Source organism: Pleurodeles waltl, chromosome 1_2 (assembly GCF_031143425.1).
Source record: "Pleurodeles waltl isolate 20211129_DDA chromosome 1_2, aPleWal1.hap1.20221129, whole genome shotgun sequence".
Taxonomy (NCBI): Eukaryota; Metazoa; Chordata; class Amphibia; order Caudata; family Salamandridae; genus Pleurodeles; species Pleurodeles waltl.
In genome coordinates, this window is record NC_090437.1 from 418047750 (window position 1) to 418069112 (window position 21363).

The 21363-nt window shown below is 43.7% G+C and overlaps 1 protein-coding gene across 1 annotated transcript in view; it reads left to right on the plus strand.

The window, feature by feature from the left end:
- The window catches only part of PTGR1 (prostaglandin reductase 1), a 284796-nt gene that overhangs the window by 178695 nt on the left and 84738 nt on the right, over window positions 1-21363 (plus strand). Inside the window, exons 6-7 of the mRNA XM_069240499.1 lie at window positions 6204-6321; window positions 18413-18568. Of these exons, the coding sequence (XP_069096600.1) occupies window positions 6204-6321; window positions 18413-18568 (274 nt within the window). The remainder of the gene's footprint in view (window positions 1-6203; window positions 6322-18412; window positions 18569-21363) is intronic.

Consider the following 21363-nt stretch of genomic DNA (forward strand, 5'->3'; position numbering starts at 1 on the left):
CTCTCCTTTCAGAGCTCTTTCTTGAGTTACAAATAGGCATAGTGGTGTGTGGGGAGGTACTGCCCTCTCCTATCAGACCACTCTCACAAATGATGGATGTACATAGTAGATACTCTATATAGACTGGCCTCTCCTTTGAAACCTTTTTCTCAAATGACCCTGTGCATTGTAGGGTGTGTAGATGTACTGGCGCTCCTGTCAGACCTCTATCTCAGATGACGGGTGCCCATATAAGGATATGTAGATGGACTGGTCTCTTCTATAAGACCTGTCTCTCTGATGACCGGTATGCATAGTAGGGAGTGGGGAGGTACTGCCCTTTCTTCTCACACCTTTATCTCATATGACGGGTGTGCATATTAGGGTGTATACATAGACTGACCTTTCCTGTCAGTCCACTTTCTTAGATGACGAGTATATGTAGTAGGGTGTGTGGAGAGAGACTGACCTCCCCCACTAAGACCACTCTCTCAGATGACTGAGTAGTGAGTAGAGAGGAACTTTTCTTTTGTGTCAGACATCTCTCTTGAGATGACAGTTATAAGTAGTAGGAAGTGGGAGGGACTGCCCTGTTCTCTCAGGCCTCTCTCTAAGATGATGGGTGTGCATAGTAGTAGTGACTGGAGCGGGACAGCCCTTTTCTCTCAGGGCTCTCTCTAAGATGATGGGTGTGCATAGTAGTGAGTGAAGAGGGACTGCCCTTCCTCTTAGACCTCTCTCTGACATGACCGGTGTACATCTTAGAGTATGTACATGGACTGTCCTTGCCTGTCAGACCTGTCTGTCAGATGACGGGGTGTGTAGTGGGTGTGTGGAGAGGCACTAGTCTCTCCACTGAGACATCTGTCTCAGATGGTGACTGTGCATAGTAGTGTGAGTGGAGAGAGACAGACCTCTCTACTAAGACCTCTCTCTCTCAGATGACTGATGTGAATAGAAGTGAGTAGAGAAGAACTTTTCTTTCCTCTCAGACCTCTCTCTGAGATGACGGGTGTGCGTAGTGGGATGTGGGAACAGATACTGGCCTCTCTACACAGACATCTCTCTCAGATGATAGGTGTGCATATTAGTGAGTGGAGAGGTACTGTCCTTTCCTCTCAGACCTCTCTCTGAGATGGCAGGTGTGCGTAGTAGTGAGTGGAAAGTGACTTCTCTTTCCTCTCACACCTTTCTCTGACATGATGGGTGTGCATATTAGAGTGTGTACATGGACCAGCCTGTCCTCCAGACCTGTCTGTCACATGACAGTTGTGCATAGAATGGTTTGTGGAGAGGGACTGGTCTCTCCACTGAGACCGCTGTCTCAGATGATGGGTGTGTGTAGTAGGGTATGCGGAAGGAGACTGGCCTGCTCGCTGAGACCCCTCTCACATGTTGGGTGTGCATAATAGGGTGTAGTGAGTGACTAGCCTCTCCTTTGAGACCTCTCTCTGTCTCAGATGACAGGTGTCTGCAGCATTAGTAGGAATCCTGGATTAACTGTCCCCTCTGCTGAGACTCCTCTCTTTAATAATGGGTGTGCATGGTAGGTTGTTGGAGAAGGCTTGACTCTACTCACAACTCTTCCCGAGCCAGTGGGCGTAATTAGTAGACTAGGATGAATACCATCTTCAGTAAGACTCCTTCCTACAGTGACAAGTGGGCATACCGGACTGTATTTAAAGATCACCTACTCCTTCCTATTTTTCATGATCCATCGAGAGACATGCAAGAGCATACATTTTTTTAACCTTCTACTCTTCACAGTACTTATGTCTTACACACTTATTCGCAAAAGCTAGCCACCACTGGCAACATTGTAACTTACCAACAAGCAAAAGATGCTGTAGTGTATAAATGTTAATGCGTGGTCTATCAACCCATCAGCGCTAAAGCAACACTCTCAATACTAAATTTCCTGCCACGTAGATGTGACCGCTAGTTGCAATTACGCCTGGTCAATCATCAGTGCTCACTAGAGCAATTCGACCCACCTTATTAAAAGAAAATAATAAAATCCTAATAGGAGCAATTTTTTAAAGAACTTTTTAAAGACTCCCCTTACATTGTCAATGAGCAGCCATTCATATCTGAACAGGTTTATAGTTACACAATTTCAATCATAAGTAAATCTGCATAATACAAACTAAGAGGAGCTAGATAACTATTACCCATACCAAAACACATTATACAAACTGCAAAAATTGAAATAAATATATCCTGTTTCATCCGGGGAATCAAACCCCTGTCCGCCTGCATTCTATTCAACATGCTATTCATCGCGCTAACCCTCTTCGTAAAAAACATCTGTCTCCAAACTTAATAAGATGAAACTTACAACTCAAACTCATTGTTTGAAAACTTATATTACACGATCTATCATTGTGGCTTATATGTCTACTATGAACACATGACTCTTTCCATTGTCCATGAACCTGTTACAAAGAAAAATAAAGATATAGATTGCTCAGTTAAGCATAGTTTCACTGCATGGGAGAATACATATAAAATCCAGACCATTACCAATTGCTAAAAATGCCCACTAGCATTAGCAATAGTCTGTCAATCACCATCTAATCAACCTGGAAAATATAGGTGAATTTCAGTCGTGAATTGATATAAGTACCCTAAGAGACTGTAAGACATGAAAAATGATAGATAGATAGATAGATAGATAGATAGATAGATAGATAGATAGATAGATTAACTGAAAACAGCTAAAGTTAAAAGTAATGTTATAGTTAAGTAAAATGTTCAGCTACAATGTAATGTTTTAAACTAAAAAAAAAAAACAGAAGTTCACCAGTTAATGGTTATCTCAAGTTACTATAAATGTGCCCTTGGGTACCTATAACTGGAACACCCCTCGTGAAGTTTTCTCATCAATAATTTAATCACAAATGTTGCAGTGATATTTGCAATGATTCCATGGAAGACGTAATGAGCAATGTAATATGTGGGGTAATTAGCAGTGTGTGGCGATGATCCCCGGGGCCTTTAAAGGCTCAGGTAGGAGGCTTCCCTTTAAACTGAAGTGTGGCCTTGGAGGGTAGGATCTCTCATCGACTTGCCCTTGAAAAACCCTTCTGTCAGTGATACCCAATTCACTTCAGGTAGGAATATATAAAAACCTAAAGTAAAATGAAATAACGGCTTCCTCGAAACCCCACATTGGGAGATTGCAGTTAAAAATACTCTTTATTTTTCACTTCACCCCCAAGTATTCAGCCATTGATTAATGGGTGTGTGTGTGCATTTTTGTGACCTTCATTTCTGGCTCTACCAGTGTCGTCAGTGTTACAATATACCATGCAGAGTTACCATCTCCTCCCTCAGCAAAATACTTGCACAATGTTGTCTACCTAAACTATCTCGTGGACCACACTCATTCTACAGACTAAAATATGCTCTAGATACTAGTTCGCCATCAGCACAATAGAAACATAGCTCTTTATCCCAAAAGTCCGTCCTACAAAAAATATGGCCATAGAACACCAGCGTAGAATCCTTACCAGTTTGGAACCAGTACCATATTTGCTGAATGTCCTTTGCAGCATACCCTAGTATCAGAGACCCAATAACTCCACAAAGCTCTTACACTACTCTTGCATCTGTGTGTGATACATTATTATATGAGTAGTTAGACATCCATGGAGCTCTGATAAAACGTGCATTATGATCTATAGAATGCAGAAGTGTCCCAGTACAAGCACATCCACAGAGTTCCCACAGTGCACCTTTTTTCTAGCTTGGAGTGTGTGTTGGAATCAGTATTTCATTTCCTGCGCGTAGGGAGTTGAAGCAAGTTTCTCTGTTTGTAGGTCAACAGATCGACCTATCTGCTTCAAAGATCTCCTTAACCTGCAAGTTGCAACTTTAAAGTCAAGGAGGAGCCAGCTCACAATTATAGTAATAATAAAGGTGTCTATGTTATCAGCTACTTCAATACAGGTCATTTAAAATGTGCTATGCAAATGAACAGTGCTACACTTGTGAACATATAAACAACACTGACAAACACTTGAAACAACTGCCCATCATTCTTTCTGAGCATAGTGACCATAGAAGATCCCTCCCTTGTCTAAACACAATGGGCCCAATTCACAAAAGATAAAGTTAGACTTGAAGTCTGACTTTAAACCTGAGGTCTAAGGGCCCAGTTCCCAAAGGTAACTGTAGACCTAAAGTATAAGGTCAAGGTTTACCTTTGTGAATTTGGCACTAAGGTGGTAATTTTGAATGGGTAAACCCGCCAGCCGGCATGGCAGGCCACACCGCCACATTATGAACACCATGAGGGCTGCCATTGGCAGCCCTAACTCACCGCCAGGCTGCCTCCGTCAGGCAGCCTGGTGGAGGTCGGAATCATTATCCAACAGGGCAGCGGTGCTTCCCCTCGGATAATGATTCCTCAGCCTCCAGCCTTTCCCTGGTGGGTTTCCCTGCCAGGGAAAGGCTGGCGGAAGGGGTGCCCCTGGATGCCCCTGCACTGCCCATGCATGTTAAATGTGTTTTAAAACTACTCTGTGCTGTGAAATTCCCTGATTATTGCTGCCATGTTTTCCACATTCTTAGTGACCCAAAACAGCCCCTCTATATGTCCTGAGCACCCAAGTAGTGTTCTGCCTTTAAACTCCATCCAGTTCGGACCAGTTACCTGCATTGTGTGCTTTAAAACTAATAATTTCTTACAACATTTCCAAATGTTTATTGGGGGAGTTAACTCAAAGCTGACTCTCTAAATTGGAATTTTATACAAAACAATTATGACCAATGCCTCTGGCTAAGCGTGCATTAAAGTGCACTGTCTCGCTTTTCCTTTACATTTCCCTGTAAAGTGAGCTTCATTGCACGTCAGCTTTAACCAATGTCACTGCCCCATGAACCTTACAATGAGCTATTTTCCACAAAGTAAAAAAAAATCCATGCATATTGTCAATTTTTGTTCTCCGCTATCTCAGTGGCTTGCTGATGGTGTATCCTGTGCTGAGCATATACCAGCCTTATTTTAACCTTGAAATGTTGACAGGCGTGCTGCTGGGTTTCCCTGGGGCAGTTTTATCTTGTCTTCTCATTATTATTACACTTTTCAAAACCAAAAATTATTTACTTCAAATGTTTAGTCTTCTGACAATAGCACCTTGTTTACATCACTGTATTATATATTTATCTGGATGAATATAAATACCTAGGGCCTCATTTACAAAGTTTAGGTGCAGGGCAACGCCACAAGGATTCTTGCTGAGCTGCCCTGCGTCAAAAGAAAAGGGCAGGAATATGCTGTATCTCTGAGATACTGCGCATTCCTGTCTTTTCCCCCTGCCCTGGTGCACAATTGGCTGCCATGTGCCATTGCAGGCACCCTTGAGTCATGGTGCAAGGGTGCCTTTGCTGTAGGCAGAATTGTTTTTGTGCAGGAAGGGGCACCTTTCTGCACAAAACAGTCCTCAGAGACATTTTCCTCTTTGCATGCGTGTTGCAAAATGCTGCACCTGTAGAAAGAGGACAAAACTAGGAGAAAAAGATATTTCTCCTAGCTATCCCTCACCTGAAGAGGTGTAGTATTTTGGTGCATTCTCATAACTACCACTGGTAAATCTAGGAATGCACCAAAATCCATGGATGTATGCTTGGGAATACCCATGCTCCACCCATGGAACGCCTGTCTGGGGCAGAGTAATGCAAGACAGTGATTTGCTCTGCCTTGACTTGCTCCATATTTATCAAGCCATGCAGGGCCATGCAAGGTGGCCTTGTGTGGCTTGATAAATCTCACTTTGGTTTGGCGTCACCCTTGCGCCACCTCACGTGGTGCAAGGGCCACATATAACCTTGATCAATCTGGTTCTAAGTTTTTCCCAGTAGTGATATATTATTATATGCCAGATGGAAGAACATTTAAGCAGAAGTTCTGCAAACATGGAAGGAAAGTAGAGGTCTGATGGAGTGAAAAGATCCTGTCACTTTAGGCTCTAACACAAACATTGACAAGGGGGAGTATGAAGTGACCTTGTAGCTAGGGTTTTAAGAATAGTTCTATGTCTTTAAACCAGGTTGCTGAAGTAAGCAGGCGGCCTTATGGAAGCAGTCAATAAAATTCAGTTTTTTTGTGACAGTAGAGTAGAAGAAAACAAAAATTCTTTAAGCAATTCTGAGTCTACAAACTTAAGATGTTGGAAACATGTTTTACAGTATTGCTAAGCTATTTTATTTACTCTTCATAGATTGACTGCATACTTTGGCTTGTTGGATGTCTGTCTAATGAAGAATGGAGAAACAGTCCTAGTAAATGCTGCTGCTGGGGCCGTTGGTTCAGTTGTTGGACAAATTGCAAAAATCAAAGTAAGTTTATTTTGTTTGGGATAGCAGTACAAGCTTCGATAATGCTGGGAAAACACCTGACACTCAGCCACTTAATCATTATTGCAAAGTTGACCTACAAATGTATTTATCTGTATTCACTAGGCTGCCAGTGCGCCAATGCAGAACCCCGGAGGTCGGGCTTCTAGGGAACCGCCAGCCCTGCCAGGATCGAAGATCCCGGTGGTCTGGTGGTGGCGCTGCAAGCAGTGGTGCCCTGGGGATTATGACCTCCTTCTCCACCAGCGGTTTCATGGCGCTACCACTGGCATGAATATGCTGGTGGAGAACAGGTGCAGGGGGCAACAGGGGGGGCCCTGCACTGTACATGCACTTGGCATGGGCAGTGCCGGGCCCCCCTGGCCAGCATCCTCACAATGATCACAGACAGTGAAAATTGCGATGGTGCTGGTGTGCCCTGCGCTCTACAGCTTTGCTGCCAGCTCGATTGCGAGCCGGATACAATGCTGTAGGCTGTTTCCCACTAGTCCAGGTGGCAGAAACTCAGGTTTCAGCCTGCTGACCTGGAGGGAAACTCTTAATGGGGCCGGCAGGGAGGTAGCCACTATGGCGGCAACCACCCCAACGGAAACTCGGCAGACAGTGTAAGCCGTCCACTGAACTCATGATCAGCCCCTTTGTCTGTAATTGCTTTGCCTATGGTGATTCACCCTTCATAACATAATCTTGCACAATGTGGAATAAATTGTTGCCTAGTGTAAGATAAGCTCTAAACAGGCAGTAAAGATAAAAACACTGTTAATCTCCTCACCCAGTGTATTTTATTTTATTGTTTATTAACATGCTCATATAAGTCATGGAAGCTAGAGAGCGCTTATTAGGCAGGTAGGAGGGAAAGTAGTAACTACGGGAAGGTTATCAAGTTATTCAAGTTCCTAGACTTAGTAGGTATGACGTATTCTGGTGGGAAATTGGCAAAGGCAGGGAAGCTCCAGAAGGAAGAGGATTGATGGAGCACTAATCTGACTCAGTGGCGGTTTCTCCATCGGGGCACAAGGGCAGCGACCTTCCAAAAATCACACTTTACTCTTCATTTTAATGACTACATATTACAGCTTTTTGCATGAAAACAAACAATCTACTGATCATTTGTTTAGAAGTAAAACCTGCAATATTGCCCTGCTCCAGAAGAGGGTTCCCTTGGGCTGTCTTGTGCATGTGTCAGGCATGGGATGTTACAGCCCCTTCTATCACAGACTCAATACATATCTGATATGCTGCACTAGCATCATGCAGTGCAGCCAGGATTGGCTCTAGGGTGGTGCGACGCTGACTTCAGGTGGGGGTGCCGTGTTTGCAAGTATATTATGGTTTTAAAAGCACCTGCTGCATCGTTCCTTGCCTCCAGCAATTTTCAGACAAGAAAAGTGGCAAGATAACTCTGGTGATTAATGTTCCGCCTAATGAGAGATCGGAATTTTGAGAGGCACTGTTATGAGATGGTAGCAAGGCAATCCATGATGGAGGTGGTCATTGGGATGGCACCAACAAAAAATGTTGCACAGGATGACACCAGCCCTAAGGATGTCCCTGAGTGCAGCATGTCAGATAGTGGTGGCTTGGGGCCTGTCAGTCAGGCGCCCTTATGCCCATCAGAAGCCACCATAAAGGAAAAGGGACAGCCTCCCTTTCTATCTGAACTTCTGATTGGGCATAAGGTTGTGAGCTGCGCTGGAGCATCGTTTGTTAGATCTTGGAAGTTGGAAGTCGTAAGTTTCCAGCTGGTATGTTTAAGTGACAGCGTGTCTGTGTTGTTTATGTATGTGTCTGAGAGCGTGCTCTAGTGTATGTGCATGTGTGCATGGGTGCGATTGCACATAATTTTATCACCAAAGAAGATTATGTTAAAAAACAACCAAACATTAACTTTCCTAGATAAACACTTTTACGTCATCGAGCCCCAAGAGTGTGGATAGACACAAACTTGTCACAGGTTTTGACCTGCCCTTATTCATTATTCTTTTAGTGGCCATTCCCCTCTTTATGGCTGTGCTGGTTAAAAACCTATAGATAAAACACCTGTTCAGCAACCTCGGCGCAAGCGGTTAACAGAAGTACCAAGAAGTGCCAACCATCCCGGCGATGGCTAAAAAGCAGTCTATATTTCAGAACGATCGTAAAGTTCACCATAAAACACATTTTTTCTACAATGACCCACAGCCTTGCCTAAAATACTTCTCATAAACGTAACTGTCACTGCCAAATCACTCAGGCTGCATACACACTATGCATACTTTAACATTCCAGGATTTGTTTTCTAAACCTTTATTTGAAAAGCAGTTCAGCATATTTTAGAGGGGTGTGCTTGGAAAGCTGCAACGTTTTTTAAAACAGAGCTTTATTCTTATTGATATTTGGTTTGCTCCTCTGTTAGAATCCATTGAACTATCTATTCTGCAACCTTGCTGATTTCGTAAATTCTCTGTGATGCATGTCCTTTGCCGACATCAAATATTAGTGCTATGTCCGAGATGTAATCCAACTGGAACAGTGAGCCAAAAGCAACCGCACCTCCCCTTGTCCACTGTGTCTCTTTATGTTGTGCTCCCAACCATAGCGCCTGCTGCTTCAAAGGTGCGACCAAGTGGGTCCAATGTTCACATATTATGAATGGAGGGGCGCAAACGAAATTCACAACTGTCAGAACATCCAAATTGCGTCGCATTGAGCGTTTGGAGAGCTCGCAGTATGGCTTATTATGTCCATTTGAATAATTGATATGATTACAGTGCCCTGATGAAGTTCACAGATGGTGGACGAAGCGCATTGGCTGGTTTCTGTTTGGCATATTGAAACTAATAAAAGCTGCCCTGGAGCAACATTTTTGGATGTTCTGACATTTGTTGTGAATTTCGTTGGTGCCCCTCCATTCATAATATGTGAACATTAGTGCCATGTCCTTAGTGCTTGGGGGTTCACATTAGAGCATTGGGGAAAGGAAGAAGTCACGTTTTATTTTTGGCAGTTTTACATAGAGTGAACTTTGCCCAAGGACAAAACGGCGCTTTACAAAAGTTACAGACTGTGTTACATTTTTCAGCACAAGGAGATTTGCGGGATTCAAAACCACTTCCTGATGTTGCATGGTTGGAAGCTGTAGCAACAATTCACCAGCTGCCACTGGACTCCAGACCATTTGTTTCTCGACAAAAACATTGTAAAATTCTGTTTGGAAGGCACCCTTTGGGTCTCTGCAGCAGCGAGTGTTGTGAGTTGGATAAAATATAAGGTGGCAAGCTGTATGTGAGAGAGATGTTTTTATTTCCGTGTAGCTGCCGGTCTGCATCAGCACACAATGACTCTGGCACTCAGCTTAGAATCTCCTTCTAGGAGGAACCAAAAAGGTACGGGGGCCGGGGGAAATTGATAAACACATATTTAGCATAGCATTACATCACATTGCAATATGACACCGAGTATGATGTTAATAGCTCCTAAAGGTTATTTGACCCTAGTGGGTTTACTCTTGTGTGCAAAGCCTTGTGTAACTGACAAAATATGTTGAATTCCAATCCTTTCTTTGATTGTCAGCCAAATGGAGTGATTTTAATGCTGGTGTGATTAGATCAAAGCATTTCAAGCCAAGAATGAGCATGGTGGAAAACGTTTGTGCTAATGGAAGATTTCTCATGGATTTTTCTGGTGGCCTCCATGAAATTCATTGCAGTAGTCATAAAAGAAAAGTATGTTAATTTATAATCAGAACTATAATCCAGAGAAAAATATTAACCAAACTCCATAATTACATTTATTTGTAAAATTCCACAAAATGGCTACTGAAGTAGAAATATTTTCCAGTGTTATGGCACAAAGACATAATGTGCCAATTCACAAAGCTAAATTTACAAGTGAGGAAATCTGCACATGGAAATTTAAAGTTACACTTTGTAGTAAATTTGCTTTTTTTGGCTAGTCATCATTTCTGAGTGCAAATGTACTATAAAGTGTAGACTTCCATACCCCCACTCCCCAAAACCACTGGGTGGAGCAACATTTATGAGTGTAAAGTTACTGCTAGTAACTGTGGTGGAGATCTCTCTAAAGTAACATATAACAACAGTTTTAAAACATTATTAAACTTTGAATTGTTTTTAAAAATTAGTTTTTATTTCTAGTTTTGTTTTAAGTCCCTTCTTCTCACTGTTTTCCATGAAAGGGTGTTGCAGTACCTGCAAATGACTATGTGTGATGCCAGACTTACAACAAGGCTCGGCTGGAGTACATTTATGTCTGTTTCGTGGCCTTCTGAGCTGTCATAATTTTAGAAGTGTAGTTTGTTAATAGCAATGGGTTTACTCTTTTGTAGGTAGATGTTTGTATTGGCATGCATCTTCCCAGACCCATCCGTACCCCTTTCTAAAACCCTCCCTTTTTGTACTAGATAGTAACTTGCCTGTGTAGAGATCTCTCCATATAGAAGAGAGAGGAGATAGAGATGGAGATCTTAGGTTTGTAAATGGGGTGCTGTACTAAGCTAGAAGTACTACTGTAGTTTGACTTTTCTTTCTACAAAATGCAGTTTGTGAATCAGGCCCTTAGTGATTAGCCATAAATGATACCTCAAACAAACATGCAAATTCCATTTTACTTGGATATTTGGGAGCTCAGAAATAATTGCGAGGAGCACTCTTAATGCACATTAATTTAGGCACAAGATGGTAAGCGTATTTCATTATGTGTATATAGCAGCACAAACGCTCATTGGAAGTTTCTATTTTTTTTGTTTCTTCCTAAGGAAACCGTATTCCTTTACCCATATGTGTAAGTCAATTAATCTTTCGAGTTTGAATTGCCTGCCAAATTTTGGTGAATATCCTCAGGCTTGCAAACTTGAGGATCTAAGGGGTATATTCATAAGCCCCTTGCACCACTGGAGCGTCACTTTTTGCAAAGCTCCAGTGGCGCAATTTCCTGCCCCATATTTACAAGGCAGCATTAAGCCACTTTTTGTAGACAAAAACAATCACCCCTGCAACACTGCCACCTTTGCACCATGGCGCAAGTGTGCCTGGGTAGGTTTTAGGCAGCTAATTTAGCGCCAGTACAATGGAGAATACAGGGATGATCCGTATTCTTGTAAATATGGCGCATCTCTGCGTTCTGGAAATGACGCAGCTTGGCGCAGCAAGATTGTTTGCGACACCGTGCTACACCATTTCCTTATAAATATATCCCCTTTCACAATCAGACCTAATCTCCACTGGCCACAAGCCCCCAATATAGATAAATATTTTCAATATCAAAATAACACCAATAGCAGTTTGTCCTTGTAAAAACGCATACACAAAATTCACCAAGGTGCTCAAATGGCTTACTCATAGGGGCCCTAAGAGCCTACAGTAATGGGCCCTGACGCAACCAAAGAAATCAGAGATTGCTCCAGCCTGGTTGAAATGCGAGAAACCACCAATGACACTTGAGTGGGAAGCAAGTCAGAAGACAGATTATTTCCTTATTAGTCATGAATGTGGGACACAGCTTTATGCGTGTTTAGTGAGTCACCTGGGCAGGGCGCTTTCAAAGTAATTTTAACCCTGCCCATCCCCCCAGGTCATGAATACACACCACACCTTTCAGAGCTAGAGAATGCTGTGGCAAGCTTTTCTTGCCTGTTGTAAATCACGCTGCATTGCCCTTCTTCCGTTCCCATTGGGCGTGTGAGATGAGCTAGCATGAGCAATTCTGGTTAAACCACTGAACATGTCCATTCCACATTCAGTAGGACCCACCCAGTCAAACTGCAAAAGCTACCATTTCATACAACCATTGTGTGGAAACTATAGACGTCTGTGCCACAATCGTGGTGCGAAAACCTCGATTTAAACATGCTAGCTCTTGCTGAAAACGTTACATTAATCACCAGCCTTAGCCTATATGTTCGCATAAATATTGCAGAAAATGCTTAGAGAATTTGGATGCTCCTTCCTTTTCCGCACACCACAATGTTAGCTGCCTACGCTCCAAGGAAAACAGTCACAAAGCTGCGCTGTTGTATCGAATACTGCTGGATATTCGTTTCAGAGCTGGACTTTCCAAAGGAAGGCAGTCATTTTAGTTCAAGTGATTCACAAATTTCACATCACGCTGAATATTTGGTGGCACTGATACCTGATCTGAAAGACACACAGGTCCCTAAGCAGCCACCGAAATACATTGGTCCAATTTCTGCATTTTCTGTTTATATGGCCCATTCCTCTCAAAACCCCCAAATCCACATACTCTTCATGGGCAACAAATATGGTCACAATTCACACACAATGGCACTTATGCTTCCTCAAAACAACAAATCCTCACTATGACACACACTGACCCTCACTCTTCCCCACCTACATTCTATGCCGTTAGACAGGGGCCTAAAAAGGCCATATTAGGGACACTGGTGTCGACAGCTCCAAATTGTTTGGTTTGTTGCAAACATCTTGTGACAGGATATAATGTGCAAGTGGAGTGGGATATGATTTAGATACATTCCAGAAAGGTGTGCACTCCAATGAGACTAGAACAAATGAGAGTGCTGCCTGCTCCAATGGGCCGTTTCTGAACCAGCAACCATTGTGTCTGCATTATCATTGCATTCTTGCAACAAACTAGACTCATTTTTAGGATAGTCTACTAGGATTACTTGTGAAAAAATAATAGAAACATTTATGTAGAGCATCACATTTAGCCCAGCTACCACTGCAGGTAAGATTAAATTGCAGTAGAGGCTGCTGTGGATGTAGCCAGCATTGTAGTAGATGTGAGCACATAGTTGAAACAGGCATTGGTGTAATTCAAGCAGGCTGGATTGTAGCTGAGACAGGGAAAGTTGTATTTGATACTGGTAAGTTTGCAGTTTAAGAAAGCACTATTGGCAGGTGTCAGACATGGCAGCTCTTGGCGTGTTTTCCCCTGTCTTTTTGGCTTCTGACCTCCTGTTATGATCCTGTGCTGAACTTCATTTTTGTTGGCTTTAGGACTTTGAGCACTATACCACTGCTGACCAGTGCTAAAGTTGAAGTGCTCTCTGTCTAAATTGGATTGCTGATTGGTTTCTCCATGATTGGCATATTTAACTTACTAGTACGTCCCTAGTAAAGTGCGCTGTGTGTGCCCAGGGCCTGTTAATCAAATGCTTCTAGTGGGCCTGCAGCACTTATCCCACCACCCACCTGAGTAGTCATGTAAACATGTCTTAGACCTGCCACTGCAGTGACTGTGTGTGCAGTTGTGCACTGCCATGTCGACCTGGCAAGTGCACCCAACTGCCAGCCCCAAACCTTACCTTTTACTACATGTACGTCATCCCTAAGGTAGGCCCAAGGCAGTTCCATGGGCAAGGTGCAGTGTATTTAAAAGCTAGGACATGTATTGGTGTGTTTTTAATATGTCCTGATAGTGAAATACTGCTAAATTCTGTTTCACTATTGCAAGGCCTCTCTCTCCCATAGGTTAACATGAGGATTGTCTTGAGATATCTTTTAAGTGCAGTTTACCATTGGGAGCAGATGGAGATATGGAGTATGAACTCCCAATTTAAAAATACATCTTTTGGTAAAGTTGTTTTTTAGATTGTAAGTCTGCAAATGCCACTTTTGGAAAGTGAGCATTTTCTTGCTTAACCATTCTGCGCCTCTGCTTGGCCGCTGAATCCAGGTCTGGGTCAGACCTACTGTTAGGGTGTTTGTGAATTCACTCTAGACAGTAACACAAAGGTGGCTGAGGTGTGCCCTGCACATCCTGATGGGTCTTCCTGAACTAGAGTGGAGGGGGGAGCTGACAATTGCACCTGAATAGGGCTGTGCCTGTCCTTACACAATACAGTCTCCATCTTTATGGGGTGTGTTTGGGGAGAGGGCAGGGAGAGGCAGGGTCTTGTGCCCTGCAAAGGCTTTCCTTTGAATTTTGCCTACTTCAAAGGCAGAAATGAGTATAAGTATTTGATTGCTGATCCCCACAATGCCAGAACACGGCACCGCACCGACCCCCACAGACCACGCCCGCAACCTCGGCTTCATCTTGGACCCTCTTCTCACCATGACCAAGCAAGTCAACGCCGTGTCCTCCGCCTGCTTCCTCACCCTCCGCATTCTCCGCAAGATCTTCCGCTGGATCCCCGCCGACACCAGAAAAACCGTGACCCACGCCCTCGTCACGAGCCGCCTGGACTACGGCAACACCCTCTACGCCGGGACCACAGCCAAACTCCAAAATCGCCTGCAACGCATTCAAAACGCCTCGGCCCGCCTCATCCTCGACATACCCCGCAGCAGCCACATCTCCGCACACCTGAGACACCTGCATTGGCTCCCTGTCAGCAAAAGGATCACCTTCCGACTTCTCACCCACGCACACAAAGCCCTCTACGACAAGGGACCGGAATACCTCAACAGACACCTCAGCTTCTACGTCCCCACCCGCCTCCTCCGCTCCTCTGGCCTCGCACTCGCTGCTGTCCCTCGCATCCGCCGCTCCACGGCGGGTGGGAGATCTTTCTCCTTCCTGGCGGCCAAGACCTGGAACTCCCTCCCCACCAGCCTCAGGACCACCCAGGACCACTCCGCTTTCCGGAGACTCCTAAAGACCTGGCTGTTCGAACAGCGATAACCCCCCCCTTTTTCCCCTAGCGCCTTGAGACCCGCACGGGTGAGTAGCGCGCTTTATAAATGTTAATGATTTGATTTGATTTGATTTGATTTGACTGAGGACATTCTTCCAGGGAAAAGAGCTGGATGCTTGAGGAGGACCTGCCACTCTGCCTGCTGCTTTGCTGTGCTGTCCTGTTGCTGCTACTTCTGCCCTTGAAGTGAAATGACTGGACTTTGCGTTCTACATCCTGCTTTCCAAGTTTATCCAAGGGCTTGAACTGAGCTTGTCTCCTGTTGTGAAGTCTCAGGGGCATCAAAGATTCCATCTGCCAGCACCTGGACTCTCCTAATTGAGACCCCTGACTTACCAAGTGGTGCCACATCCAGTCCCTGGGCACTTGGAAGGAGAAGCTAGTAAAACCTGTGAGAAAATCCCCGCACTGGAGCCGAGTGGCAGAAAAATCGATGCAGCGGCTGCACCGCAGCTGACAAATTAACGCAACGGAGATGAAATTAATGCATCGCCTGCTTCAGCGTGGATCCATTGTTGCTGTGTATCTGGATTTTCCACAGATTGTCCCTGGGTGTCAAATCTTTAACATCAGTGCAAGAAATCGAGGCTGCTTGTCTGGAAAATGACACATCCCTTCCCTGCGAGGAGAGAATTGACGCATCACTTAGCCAACGGAGAAAGAATCGACGCACAGCCTCACTTGCGAGTAAAGAATCGATGCATAGCTTGCTTTTCTGATGCACCCTTGCCTCTGTGGCTTTATTTTTAATGCATACAAGGTACTTTGTGCTAAACATTGCATCCATTGATTCTTATGGATTAAGACTCTTTTTAACTTTAGGTTGATAGCTTTACTTGTGTATGTTGGATTTTTGTTGTTTTGGTCTTGTTTGATTTAGATAAATATTGGCTATTTTTCTAAACTGGTGTGGAGTCCTTTTGTGGTTTTTTACTGTGTTACTTTGTGTGTTTGTACAACTACTTTACACATTGCCTCTGAGATAAGCCTGAATGCTTGTGCCAAACTACTAAGGGGGTGAGCAAGGGTTATCTTAGGTATGTGACTCCTTTATCCTGACTAGAGTGAGGGTCCCTCCTTGGGCAGGGTGTAAACTGACTGCCAACTAGAGACCACATTTCTAACAGTAGAGATGAGGTTGCTAGACTAAACATCATTAACTTAACAATTTCTAAACATGATTAAAAGCCAATATGCTTACATTGCTGACTGAGGAAAATTTCCAACCTTTGATCACTCTATACAGTTTCACATAGAAGGAAAACGTGTTATGAACATTTGAACAGAACAAATTTGTACATTTTCGCCACTCCTAACCTACAAGAGTTGTTCTCATCCGATCCACCAGTTTCAGCCTTCCCAGATCTGCTAAGTGGAGCAGAGGACTTTTGCTATACCCATTCATGTTTTGGTTAGTGCTTCTGGCAACTGGTTGGTCTCTCCCACCCAACAAATGGGGCATATTGCTGTCATGCCTACTGCCAGACAACACACTTTGCTGCCTGGCCAGGCTGCAGTTTTTCTCTAACATAGAGTTGGCAGAATTGGGCTGTTGCAGCTGGACCTGTACTAGACAATGCTCTCTTCTTCAGCCATCTGACCCATCTTATGGTACTCACCAAATTAGAGGTATGGAGGTTCCACATTTAACTAGCCACTTTTACCCTACTGCGTGAACCCTGATATATCAAGTTTCAGGCCGGCCACTGTCCCATAAACAGGCACCCCTCCACTTTATCCTGTTCACTCCTGCCAGACCTAACTAAGAGACAAAACCCTCTCATCATTTGGTCCCAGCCATGGTCCTCTCGGACTTGGAACATTTATGCCTCTCCCGAATAAACCTCTTAAATGCAAATCCTTAGCCGCCTCGTTTAGAGATCTCTCCTGAATGGGGCTTCCCCACGATGGTGTAGTCAGAGCTTGCTACACTTTTTTTAATATCTGTTTCTCTGACCATCAACTTGCTAATTAATTTCAAACTGATGTAAGTATTTTTACAAAACAATTGCACATTACTGTGTTTATGTTAAGCTACACGTTTCACAAGTGTACCCCAAATCTGCAACTGCAAGATCTCTGATGAGAAAAAGCAGGACACTAAACAACTAAAAATGTATCTGTGTGTAGGGAAGAAGAATGGTGTTGCACTATGAACCATGTACTCGTGTACTTTAGAAGGATAGTACAAGTCATCTTGCCGTTAAGTAACGAAAAAACAGAATCACGTACTGCTGTACTTTAAAAGGGTGTGCCCCCAGAATATCAAAGACTCAATAGTGTGCTATGAAAATATCGAGGACAAAATATCAAAACCGAAACATTGAAAAGTAAGTATAGATTTTCTATACCTAACTCCACATATCAGTCTCCAAAGAGAGAAAAAATGCAAATAGGCACCAGGAAGAGGCGATGCGGCTTCAATGTGGGTTAATGCTTCATCCAGCTGCCAACAGACATTTATGCAAAATAAGGAGGAAAATAGAGCTGCACTCCTGAGAGTGCTATTCAAACTTCTTTTTAATGGCAGTTGCAGATATTTTTATCCTATACTTTTTGGCCTGACACCAGCATTGATGATGAATATATATATGTATATATCGTAAAGGTATATGGACGTGGAATTAGGAATAATACATCTATACTTACTCTTTATGCACTTACCTTTTGATATTTTGATCCTCAATATTTTGACCACTATATTGTTACATTACGATACTTCTGTGTTCGATATGCGGCAGCACCATCCATTAAAATAATATTACAAGTCATCTGGCCATTATGTGACTTTGAGAAGGAAAGAACCACATTCTCCTTTAGGTTAAAATAATCTTTCAAGTCATCATTACTGCTATGTGACCTAAGGAAGGCACCTTTTACTAAACTGAAACCCATGTATTATGTACACTAAGTGGCACTTGATCGAGTACATAATACCAAATAGTAAATGATGCATGAATACTCACACTCACAAGCAAAGGATACACACTACTTACCCTAATACACGGCTCCCACTTAGAGCAAAATGAGTGCAGTCATTTTTGCCTCTCCGACCCCAGGCAATCAAATCATTGCTAATATTATGATTTGGAGCGTTGTGTTTTGCTGAATCCTGTTGCTTTATAGTCACGTCAGACCTCTTGGAGGTATATAACTCACGGAATCACATGAGAGCCTGAGATCCAGGTGAATGTGTGGTTCCGCCAAACTCTAATGGCTAATGAAATAATAAACAGATCTGTTTGTCAAGATAGGGGTGGCCCCGACGGTTATCTATACCCTACTTAAATGTTCCCTGATAGGAAGGAGTACACTTTAGATATACATCTTGCTTCTATCTTCCATACCTCATAGAACCAACTGCAATTAGAGAAAATTGAATATTAGTTGTGGGACTTAGTATGTGATAGACGCAAATATAAGATTTCTCATTCTTCCTTTGTACCTTCTTAGGGTGGCAAGGTAGTTGGCTGTGCCGGAGCAGATGACAAGGTTGCCTATCTAAAGGAGATTGGCTTTGATGAAGTCTTCAACTACAAAACAGTCCCTTCTCTGGAAGAAGCTCTGAAGAAGGCATCACCTAATGGCTATGATTGCTACTTTGACAACGTAAGTTAAAGTTGGGGTTTGGAAGGACTACTGACCCCGAGATTAGGAAACAACTCTGTTCAAGACTGTAAGTCATCTTGCTATGACTACATTAACATAACCATAAAAGTATGAGACAACAATTCGTAAATACAACACACCAGCTTTGCTTACTTCGTCACAAGGTTCCAGTTCAAAGCATAAAACATCAAATAACTGTTGTTTATAAATATTTACTGTCGTTGAGGTGCACTCTGTTGGAATGCACACCAGAGCCCTTTTTCCATTCACCTCCCAGGACTGGACCGGTCACCTCCTCTCACCCTTAGAACAGCTCTGCCTATTTACAAGCACACTGCAGCCCAGGGTCTTGTCTCCTCCCACCCCCCACATCGGAACCTATTGGAATTGGGAGCTCTTTGCATTTCATATGCTGGAACAGCCACAACAGACATCCTCTCGTATCGAAAATGCACAGTTTAGTTTGGGACTCACACGTTTGATAGTTGTTAAATACATGAGAGCTGTGAAGCTGAGGCCTCGTATTGTTCAATATGCAATGTGGTTTCCACACCTAAGATTTTTGTACCACGGAGAGACCGGTGGCTACATTGGCCAGTTGAATAATATTTTGTTTTCAGAGTAGGGAGGAAAGGAGGAAACACATCATACCAAAAGAACAGAATGACCAGTGCTTAATTTGTGCCAGTGTTTGCTGGTGCTGAGCACTGACACTTAGTTTTAGTCACCGACACATATTTATAAGCACCAACCATATGTTGGTGATTTGTATATGTTTTATGACAGAGTTCATTAGATGAGTATTTATTAAATATATCTTAAAACATGATAAAACTAGAATTTACAACCTACAGTTTGAAGTGGCATATACATAATGCCAGCTGCAGGGACCTGTGAGAAATACCTTAAGCCCTGGCACTCAATTATTTTTTACAAATTAAGCACTGATAATGACAGTGAGTAAATTCATAGGAGCAGGGCTAGGACTAGATGGGGTACAAGAAGGAGAATGAGGTAGTAAGTCCCAAATGCATCTCGGTTACTGGGGGTAGAGTTTCTGAATAACGTGAGTACAATCTTCCCAAATTAGCTTTGGAGAATCTCCCCACTCTTAATAAACTAAAATACAGCTCAGGGTGCATTCTAAAGGAACATTATAAAGTGCATTGGTAAAATCAGAAATGATTTCAGAGAGAATGCACAACACATGTGAACAAGATTATTCAACCAGAAAAATAGTTTTCTTTTTGTATATGATCATTCACTCCTTATGTGCAGCCCTGCCAAGTACCACGCATCAGGGGTTAGACTAACGCATTCTAAATGTGCTGTTCGCACCACCGCACTAAAATGCATTAGTTTTGCATTGCCACACTGACCGCCCTATGATGCTGTGCTCTGCTGTGCTATGTGAGCCTGCTGTGTAGAAGTACACTGTGGCCTCTTATTTTTCACAATCCAGCATAAACAACTCACACTGAACTCTGTTCAGCAGGCTGGGGGTTTCATTTATCCGAGCTGGGCAGCTACCTTGTGCTACGTGGCCTTTAATAAACAATTCATTACCTGGCGGAGGACCCTGCAGAGCCCTCACGAGGACCCGGGTGGTCCCTTGTCTGTTACAAGCAGGCACCACCCCACTGTGACCAGGCCCTGTTTGATTGTCCTCCTTAGAAAATGAGGCGGCGGCGGGCAGCTTTGTTTTCCCTGCCTTGACTGCCGCTGCCACAGTGGTACCTCCTCTAGTTGACACACAACCCCTCAGTACTCCTCTGAGGAGGCGGTAGGTGAGCGTGACCGGCGCAGCACAAAATATGAAGCATTTTAGAAATCCGAAAAAGCCACCTTTTGCAAGACAATGGTAAAACCTTTCAGCATGGAGTGTACAAAAGAGGGGTTGTCCCGTCACCCCTAAAGTGGGTCAAGAATGGTTTTAGGCATATGGCCATTAAGGGAAAAGTGACCTTAGCTAAATGCTGTTGCAGGAGATACTGGAGACAGAAAAATAGTAGAAACGGATTATTTAATCGGAGGCAGCAGAAAAGAGGCCAGACTTCCAAATACTTCAGAACTTCTGTGAATTTGGCTTCTGCAGGTACCCCGCTTCAGCAGCCCTGGCCTCCAGGCAGACTTCGGTGTCGTCCGAGCGGGGCCCAGGATAACAAACAGCGCATCTGTTTGCAATGTGTGTTGAGGGGACAGCGGGGGCATAGGCTTGTGTCTGGTGATGGGCGCTGCACTGTCGCGGCCTTTCAAATTCATGGCTGACAAGCGTAACAGATTCAGTTCACAATTGAGATCACCAGCACTGGCTGAGCCTCCCCCTGCAACCAAAGAAAGAGGATCAGAGCCTGCCTCCTTCTGCCATGCCAGAGTCCAGGTGGCATTCAGCAGAGCACAGCAGACCACCACCGCAAGAGACCACCACAGCTGAGCTCCAGCATTTCCCATCAGTGGGTAAGTGGCTACTCCAGAAGGGAAACTCAGTGGTTAGAGAGTGATGTCTCTCTGCAGACGTGTAATTTTCTTTTACTCATGAAAGGAAGAGTTTGGATTTAATGATTAGCCTTGTGGTAAAGCGTAGGTAGACAAGCATGGTCCAGCAATTTTACACGGGGGGCAGCAATGCGATTTGTCCATGGTACTGCAAGCAGGTGCAGATGTGAAATGTAGGATGTGTAGAGATCGTGCAAGTGCGTGGGAGTGTTTTCAAGGAGAGTGTTTTGGATCATTTTATTAAGGGGTAGTAGATCAGTGACATTCCATTCCAGGTGTTTTGTAGCAGTTTTAAGATC